At 45.3% G+C, this 9,456-nt stretch overlaps 1 protein-coding gene across 2 annotated transcripts; it reads left to right on the plus strand.

The window, feature by feature from the left end:
* The first annotated feature begins 3,029 nt into the window (after positions 1-3,029).
* On the plus strand, positions 3,030-5,244 carry LOC119651831 (protein adenylyltransferase Fic). Of its 2 annotated transcripts, XM_038055627.1 has the most exons (6): positions 3,030-3,744; positions 3,803-4,149; positions 4,208-4,414; positions 4,469-4,606; positions 4,666-5,001; positions 5,054-5,244. In XM_038055627.1, exons 1-5 carry the CDS (start codon positions 3,175-3,177, stop codon positions 4,973-4,975), a joined length of 1,572 nt encoding a protein of 523 aa, XP_037911555.1. In that variant the 5' UTR covers positions 3,030-3,174; the 3' UTR covers positions 4,976-5,001; positions 5,054-5,244. The 2 variants fall into 2 exon arrangements, with proteins under 2 accessions (XP_037911555.1, XP_037911554.1); XM_038055626.1 differs by having other exon boundaries at positions 3,031-3,744; positions 4,666-5,244.
* The last annotated feature ends 4,212 nt before the right edge of the window (positions 5,245-9,456 follow it).

Genomic DNA, 9,456 nt, shown 5'->3' on the forward strand with positions numbered 1-9,456 from the left:
AAGGAAGTCGTTTCCCAGAGACCATCTCTCTTACTACCTGAAACTCACACGGTATTCCCGTGTGTAGTCTTAATATTGCTCCGCATTTGTCTAAGGTTTGAAAAATACAAGCTTCGGTTTAATTTATTTCGGCCGCTGGCTTTAACAAATTCTCCTTTATTATATTTACTTGTACGCACGTGTGGACGACCAACTCCATCTCGCTCCATGCCCCTACATCTAGAGGGACCTGTAGCGATGAAATTGTCTTACGCAATGCATGGGTGTACCCTCATATGCTGCTATTTTTCTACCGCAGTTGGACTGATTGTTTCCTGCCTGTACTTCTTCTACTTAGACCTTTGTCAAGTCCAAGTAGGCACTGTTTGGTTGTTGGATATTTAATGGATTTTACATCCCTGGTGCAAAATCCGACTGCTGCAGTTTTTCCATATCCAGAGCCCGCTGTACTACACCTTCGAGTGTTCTATCCTTGACTGTGAATAGATATTAACATGGCTAGCCGCTGCCCAATACTTTGAGATGGCTACCTCCTTACAGGAGCTAAACTGCTGTTGCAGTCTAGATGGAAAAGTTATCACAGGTTTGTTGCATAGTAAGCAATTTATTTACTAGGTTTCGTGCAGTAAATAATTTCCAGTCAGTAACTTCTCAGCCCCCCAAAAGTCAAAGCCTCGCTGCTCACAAATAATTGATAGGCGTTATGATTGAATATTGTTTGTTGGTTCCGCGGAAAGCATTTCACCCATATGGCACGTTGAGGATTGTTCCCGGAAAATATGGGAATTAACTGACTGACCAAATTAACTACTTCAATAAAATTATCCCTACTATACATTTTGAAGGAGTGTTGTTCTGGACTAGTAGCCATGGTGTTATGTCTTGGAAACCTTGCATATAGTTACTCACACTAAAACTTTCGTCAGCTAAACTTATGTCTTATTTTTACTTTCGAGAGAGGGAGAGCATCGCTCAAATATCAATAAATGTGCTCTAAATTTTTCGGTGAAGTCCCTAATTTCAGTCAATTTTTGCTGTCTCCCCAGCTGTGTCTGTTTAAAATGTCTATTTAACGCCCCCTTCCTGCGTAGCTGTTTCGGTAACTGCTCGTCCTTGATGCTGGTAGTTGTGGTTGACATACGAGTCTTTTTCTGTTTTAATATTGGTCTAAGAGTCCTACGCATGCAAGCTTTTGGAGGTTATAGCTTTACGTACACCCTCTTAATGTTTTTTATCAGTATCTTCTCTGACATGTTCGGTTCACAAAACAATTTTTTAAACAAATACCCCTTTTCTGCACAAAAGTGTTGGAGTTAAACTGACTATCTCAGCTGTCCAACTACCTTGTGAGTAAAGTGGCATTGGTTTGCGTTGAGAATTTTCAAGCTCTTATGTGTTAGGACACTGGCTTCCTCAACTCTACCGGATTGGGTAATGCACAAATTACTACCTGCTGCGCCAAATTTTAAGTGGAGAGCCGAAGCCTCTATGACCTCCACGGTTCCTTCTCAGAAGTCTTTCCACCTAATTTCTTCCTCAAAGTATTTTTCCTCCACGTCTCCCTCGGCGCATGTACAAGTATGTTGACAAATCTGTAGTTGTTAAGGCAGTTGGGTCGTTTGTTTGCCTTCTGCGATCGGTCATCTGTTGGGATCGTGAGGAGTTTTCCTTTGCCCTTCCTCTTTATCGCGTGTGGAGATTTTTATTTGGAGCAATCGAGAGAACCAGAAGTTCCACCGACTGCAGGGCTATGGCTTTAGGAAGGTAAACTGTCACCCTCTGTGCCCGTGGTATATCATCCACAGCACAAGGGTGACAATTTAGTTAGAAAGGTCGTAAACCATTCCAGACCTGCTAGAAACCGTATGCCGGTAAATCCGACCTCCTCACTCCATTTCTCACACATCTGCCTGACGACAAGGCCTTCGATATTTGCCTATTCCTCGGAAATACTTTTGGCAGTATCAACAATCGAACGCTGCTGACCGTTCTAACATACCTAACATTGGGCCTTCTCATTGACCTAACCGGGATTTCCCCCCTGTTCGGTGCAGATTTGGATGTCTTAGGAGCATTCCTATGTTGTGAGCTGATGTCCGCAGCGTCCCTTCTCCTTGGTTCCTTCGTTGTAGCGTTAGGTCTATCCTGAACCTTCTAAAGGGCCTATTAGATTCTAGGTCATCCTTCAGATAGGGCAGATACTTTTAAACACCTGTTGCGTTCTTGACCTCTGATATACTTACATAAGAAGTTTTTTGCTGTCTTCTGAGCCCCGTTGGTTGCAGTCTACGCTGTAGGCCAAGTTGATCTTGGCATTACTGTTTGACTTCCCAACTTCTCCCTTCTTAGTTGCAGTCACCTGGTTCTCAGTATTGCGGAGAAGTGAATCCGTGGGAAAGACCAGTTTGTGTGTTTGTGTGCGAAAAGGGACCCGCTTATTTGTTGTTAGTTTTTATTCCTTTTTTTGGTGAACTCATTTGATTCCCATGGGTATGTGGGTCGGGAGGTCCGCCGTGCCATAGCTGAGGCGACCAGGCATCAGTGAGCGTCCCACAGTTAATATCCATCAGAATATGTTTATTTAGCGTTTTATGATAAAGCTTTATGTATATATCAAACTGGAATGAATAAACGTTTTCTTTAGCCAATCAACATTTTCCTCTTTCGCTCTATTTGCTGTCTTTTGGTACCCCTTTTGTATCCTTTTTATTTCAAACATAAGAAAAAGGCCTTATACACCACCCGACTGCGAAATTGGAATTGAGCAAGAAAGGGCTCCTTGCAATGTAAAATTCCCCTGTCCTTGCAACCAAAATTGATTTTTTAATAGATTAGGTCATCAAAGTTTAATAGAATGAACACAAAACAATTTGATAAAAATTCCGACCTAACATTTCCATCTTAACCGCCAAAAAATATGATTCAATTCAGAACGCAAATAGCTCAACTGACATTGAACATACCCACTGCGGACATAACTCATTGGAATCAGGAACATTTCCCCGCCGCGCTGATATTCTGACATCTGTCAAAACGCAAGCAATTTCACACGTCAGTTTATTTTCACGACGTTCGATTGACGTCCCCCGAAAAATTTTCCGAGATTAATCGGATCTCGCAAACAAAAATGTTTACATTCGTGTCCAAGGAGTCCGAGAAAATCGTCTTCTGCTCATGATAGAATTGAAATTTTCGCGTGACACAATGCTTTTTGCTCAGCTCCATAAAATTTGCAATTTCTTCAGTGCGCGCGGCGCCACTTCCGGAACGTCTTGCTCTGATTCTAGCTCTGGGCCGTCGCCCAGAATGCCAACGTCATGTTGCTTTTTCATTTTCTTCTCGGGTGCGCTCTGCTCGGTAGTCGTGTTTTTCCTCCTGAACCATCTGAACTTCCTCAAACACTCGCAGATAAGTCACTACCCTGACGCACGCTATTTGCAAGTTCGCGATGATTTCTCGCTTTTCGATCCCGCGGAGTTCGACTTGCACGGCGGAGTGCCCCCGGGAAAACAGACTCTGCCCGCCCGGAGGCATAAAATTAAATCGGGGGACGTTAAAGAGGCTCTGGGGACGCTTAAAATGGCGTTGGAGCTGCGGATGGCCGGGAAAGATGACAAAGCTTTGCGGTTGTTCCAGCATGCGCTCGCTCTAGCCCCCAAGCACCCGGAGGTGCTTGTGAAATTCGGCGAGTATCTGGAGCACAACAAGAAGGATATCGTTATGGCGGATCAGATGTATTTTCAGGTAGTTTTCCCAATATTCGAGGGCGGGAATCCATTCATGCTACTTCTACATTTTTCAGGCATTGGCCGTGAATCCTACTCACTCAGATGCCCTCATGAACCGCCAGAGGACGGCGCACATTGTTGAAACCATTGACGCCAATCGGCTCGCGTTGCTGGAAACGAAGCGTAACGCGCTGTCGGGGATAAATGAGTCCAACAGTGCCTTGAGACGTGCCAAGAAGGAAGCCTACTTCCAGCACATCTACCACTCTGTCGGGATAGAGGGCAACACCATGACACTGGCCCAGACGCGCTCCATCATCGAGACGCGGATGGCCATCGACGGAAAATCCATAGACGAACACAACGAGATCTTGGGGCTGGACGCTGCTATGAAGTTCATCAACGACACGCTTGTCAACAAGTGAGTGAGTGTGCAAGGTGAGATTTGGTTAATCAATCATTTCCTTCTTAATCCTTAGGAATGACTACATAACGCTGAAGGACATCTTGGAAATCCATCGCCGCGTGTTGGGCAACGTAGACCCAATCGAAGGCGGCGAGTTCAGGCGGACGCAGGTTTATGTGGGCGGTCACGTTCCCCCCGGACCAGGAGATCTCGGTATATTGCTCAGGCATTTCGAAAACTGGCTCAACTCCGAGCGTGCATTGTCCATGCACCCCGTCAAGTAAGTAGAAACCCATAAATTCTCGAGGCAGACTTAGAATGAATGCCCAAACAGGTACGCTGCGGTCGCGCACTACAAACTTGTCCACATTCACCCTTTCACCGACGGGAACGGGAGGACCTCTCGGCTTTTGATGAACACAATTTTGATGCGAGCCGGATATCCACCTGTAATAATACCAAAGCAACAACGGTACGTCTGAATCCTTCTCTTTTTCAACCATTACCATTGAAGTTGGCCTCTTTTTGCAGCCATAAGTATTACGACTTCCTACAACTTGCCAATGAAGGTGACATTCGCCCGTTCGTGCGCTTCATCGCAGACTGCACGGAGAAAACCTTGGACTTGTACCTGTGGGCGACTAGCGAACTCACCCACCAGATTCCGATGTTGGCTCCCACCGAGTTTGAAAACTCCTCGTCCGTGGAGGAATCCGCCGAAGAGGAACAAATCGCAGCAGAGCCACAGCTAATTCCCAAAGAGGAGGGAGAGGAGAGAAGAACAGAGACGAAAACGACATCCGAACCAGCTGGAAGCTCGAGCGGGTTTCAGCTGGGGTAACCATCCTGACCGTAGCGGATACTTCTGTAAAATGTGTGGCTTTATTTTGAGTCTTCTCTGAAATGTGTGAAATTCTAGTGAAGTTTTTTGGGCTACCAATGTGACGGAGGACTTTATGCGGAGTTGCACGCGCACAACCAATTCATCTGTGATCTTGTCTACCTGTGAGATAAACATTTGAGTAAATTATGTGAAATTTATGGTTTAATGGTAGTGAAATCATTGTACATAATCCTTTTGACTAAATATAGTATTTATTTTCGTTGACATCACAATGGCTTTCTGCAGATGCCCTTCCCTCGAAGGCCGCAAAGACGGTGGCTCGAGAAAATTTCATGATCGTCATCAACAGTGCAACAACCGTTGGTGATCTAACCCTGCCTAAGTAAGAAACTCTAAACATCCCGGTTTTACGCCGATGTCCATCACTTCGATATTCATAATAGCTGTTTGGCATCCTGGCCCGCACCGCCGCAAGGTCTCCCACGTCTTCTTTTTCCACAATAAATACTGCCCTGATGTACTTTGTGGGCTGGATGACCCTCAACCATACGCAATAAGTGACCCGCCCACCGCAACTTATTGAGCCGGATTTTATCTACAACTAGACGGTCATGGTATCGCTCATCCATTTCGTCGGTATATAGGATACGGAATCGTCCCAGCCAAAAATCCTTCGGAGCATTTTTCTCTGGAACGCAGCTAAGGGTTCGTCAACTTTTAAGGTTTTGTTTGTAAAATCACGAGCGGGAGGCTCTTGGCTTTAGGCGACCAAGCCTTCCGTTCTTCATGCCCTCCTTGCCGCTTCGTTCCGCCAGGTTCGGCCAGTATCCTTATGGTTGCGGAATTCACCGCGCAACGGGTTGCCCCCGACTTCAGCATTTCCCTGGCGATTTTTTGAGGGCTTATGCTGATTTGAAGACAGGACAGTAGAATATGATATGCTCCGGATCCACAGGTGTGCAACCACATTCAGGGCAGAACGGTGAATCATCCAACCTGAATTGATGCAGATACTTCCTGTAACCACCATGCCCTGACAGGAAATAAGTTAAGTGGTAGTTAATCACACCGTGCCGTCGCTCCATTCTTTCCTCAAAACAGGGAAACCGAGTGTGAGTCAAGCGACCCCTCTGCGAGTAATCCCACCGATGTTGCCACTTTTCCGACGACTCGGTATTCTGTATCCTATTCAGGTAGATTCATTCTCCTTTTCTCGTACAGATACCGTGTCTCACTTATCAGAATCTCCATCGGGATTATTCCTGCAGTAACACACGTTGCCTTGCCTGAGATTGTCCTGAAGGCGCTGCCCATCCTAAATGCCACTAAGAGGTAAGTCATGTTTACCCTCCTCCGATTGTTCTCACACACTAGTGCTTCCTCCCAGACCGGTGACGCGTATAACAGAGTAGAGCGAACCACTCCAGACACGAGTAATCTGCCGTTATATCTGGTGCTATCCGTGCTATCGATACGCAGGTATTTGCCACTTTCTCACAGGCATAGTAAAGATGTCCCTTGAAATTTACCTTTGCGTCATAACCGACTCTGAAGTGATGAAGTGGTGTCCTTAGCCTTTAGCATCCCCTTCAATGGTTTGTGATCCGTAAACATCTTAACTGGCCTCCCCAAAAGATAGCACCTGTAATTTTTGGTTGCCTATGTCAAGGCCAACAGTTCTCGTTCGGAATTTGAATAATTCCTTTCCGCCGGGTTCAGCATACGACCCGCGTATCCCATCGCACGCCTCCCTTGCTCTAATACTCCACCCACAGCCTCACCACTAGCATCCGTCACCAGAGTAAACTCTTTATCGAATTGAGGATATGCCACGACGGGCGGCGAGACTAGCATTTCCTTTAACCGCCCGAAAAAATTCTCGCCCCGCTCATCTCATTCAAATCTCACAAGTCGATTAATGGAAGCTGCGATTTTCGCGAATTCAGGTCCAAACGTTTGGTAATAATTGGTCAATCCTAGGAATGACTTGATCTGCTTGAGGTTCTTCGGCCGCGGAAAATTCCCAACTTTTTCAATTAGTCTCGAATCCAGCCTAATTCCACACTCTCTACAAACGTGCCCCAAGTAAATCACTTTCTTCCGCAGGAACTGGCTGGCTGCAACTTCCCGGAATCATTGAAATATCTCACTCAACTTTCGGTTGTGCTCATCCAGATTTTTGACAAACACGACCACATTGTCTAGGTATACAAAGCATTTTACACCTTGTAAACCTGACAAAACTTGATCCAGCAAGGAATGAAAGAAAGCAGGAGCGGTTTTAATATCAAAAGGCAATCTCTTAAACTGCAGGTACTGGTACAAAAAAACCGAATGCAGTTTTACCCCCATTCTTCTCATCAATGAGAATCTGATGATACCCTTGCGCTTGCACTCCTCCCTATGTGCCTGCGGTGGCCGATTTTGTGGCTGCTGCACCCGGCAGCACTGATATCGGGAAAGTCTTTACTTCCGTGAATGGCAACTTATCACCAGGAAACAGGAATATATCTTATACTCCAAGCACAACTGATTAATACTATCCCTCCCTTCCCGGTTAAGAGCGTTCGATAGCTCTAACATCTCCCTTAATTCCTTGAACCTACCCGTGTTAGTTCGTCGATTCCGATTCTCCTTAAATCGCCACACTTTATAATTGGGCAAATGCTCAAATGTGGACCTAAAATTCTGAAGATTCGCTACGTCTTCATTCATATTGATGACCCGAACGAATACCGATCCATCTCGAGGTTTCACTAAAGCGTTACTTAAAAATGCTCCCGACGAAGACACATCCGAGTCCCCTTAAACATTACTGGGAGTTCAACGACCCTTTCCTCCCTAGGATCTAACCTAATATCTTCCGTCTGTGATTCTCCTCAAATGGGACCTTCCCAATTTCCGAATTCCGTCATTAAACCATTGCGGCTTCCTCCACTTTCCTGTATTTCCCCTGCTACTGTTTCTTCTGTACTTTCCATTATTACCCTAGTTCAGCCTCCTTGAATCTGAATACATACTTTCTTGCTTGTAGTCGCTCCATTGTCCGCACTGTGACAGTGAAACGTTTATCACCTCATCTTCATGAAATAGCGATCGAAAGTTGTTGTTCTCAGCTTCTTCGATAACCCCCTGATAATACTTTCGTTTTCTAACATGATGAACGTCAACCTGTTCCTGAGTTTCCCTTGACACTGCCAAACTTCCTCAAATAAAGTCAATGGTTGCACTGCCTCGTAGGAAATCTCTATTCAATTCATCGTAAATAAGGGATCCTTGGCCCTCAACAACATTAAAGTCACAAATGTGCTACTCTGCACCCAATTTTACTCGACCATTAGACAAGCCGAGGTTTTCTTATCTTTCCCAAATAATCCACTAATCATAATTTGTTCTGCTACGTCTACAGCTACACCTTTCTTCAACACAGATTTTTTTTATTAAACTGCATGCCGCCCCTTTATCTACAAGCAATACTAGCTTGTTTTTTACCCCTATATTAACGGGAACTTTAATTACTCCATCACAATCTACCCCAACTTCCGAAAAATTCCTTTCTTGTGTCTTCACACCCAAGGACGGCTTCTACTCATTTTTTGATTGGTTCTGCTTCGCCAAGTACTTGCGTAGAGAGTTTGTAGGATCGTGGTCTCGTGTAGCACAAAAGTCACAATACTGCACTGACCTTTGCTTGCTCGCTTGGGGTGTCCCTCCATCATCCTGACATCCCACAAACTTCACACTTCGCCGACCCTGTTCAGGCGACCGCGGAGATTTTTGTTTGGAGCACTGCCCTGAGGCATACCCGTACTTCCTACAATGAACGCAAAAAGGCTCTACCCGCCTCATTCTACACTCTCTTGCCCGATGTCCGAACTTCCCACAATTAAAGCAGTTTACATTTCTCCCTTTTTGGGTAGGGGATGTACCAGAACCAATCGCAGTAAATTGTTCAGAACCCTGTTCATTGATAGAACTCCAAGATCCATTTTGCACTGGGGGCGTTCCATATTGCTGTGACGTTGAAAAGAGAGGGGAAGAAGAGTTAACTGGACTGTTGATATTATTTGGAGCCGGAGGATACAGTACATATTCTAAGGTTGGCGGGTAATTTACTCCGGTTGAATATGGCGGCCCCCACGAAGAACCCTCCTATGGGACTCAAAACTATTCCCAGGGAATTGTCCTAATGGCGTCAATTTTTGCTTGTTTCAACGTAGTGAAATTCCTACCTACCAGATGTCCTCGCGTACCATCACTCAAGTCACCTATCTTAAAAGCACTGATTCAGTCCCACTCAAATTCCCTTTTGAAACTTTCGCCGCCACTCGCTAATGGCATTCTGTGTTCGTTTTAACAAAAAACTAACCCGGTGTGCATATTTTTCCAGTTCCTCCCCAGGCCTCTGCTTACACATTCTTAGTTCGTCTCGAAGCTCGTCTAGAGCCCTCTTCGAGACGTAAGCATTGTTCAATATC

This window comes from Hermetia illucens, chromosome 3, assembly GCF_905115235.1.
Source record: "Hermetia illucens chromosome 3, iHerIll2.2.curated.20191125, whole genome shotgun sequence".
Classification (NCBI taxonomy): Eukaryota; Metazoa; Arthropoda; class Insecta; order Diptera; family Stratiomyidae; genus Hermetia; species Hermetia illucens.

Excerpts from the sequence above, each read along its gene's own strand:
- LOC119651831 (XM_038055627.1), top strand. The coding sequence starts at position 3,175 with ATGATAGAATTGAAATTTTCGCGTGACACAATGCTTTTTGCTCAGCTC. Across the intron at positions 4,150-4,207 it reads AACGACACGCTTGTCAACAA|GAATGACTACATAACGCTGA; the intron begins GTGAGTGAGTGT and ends CTTAATCCTTAG. Across the intron at positions 4,415-4,468 it reads TTGTCCATGCACCCCGTCAA|GTACGCTGCGGTCGCGCACT; the intron begins GTAAGTAGAAAC and ends ATGCCCAAACAG.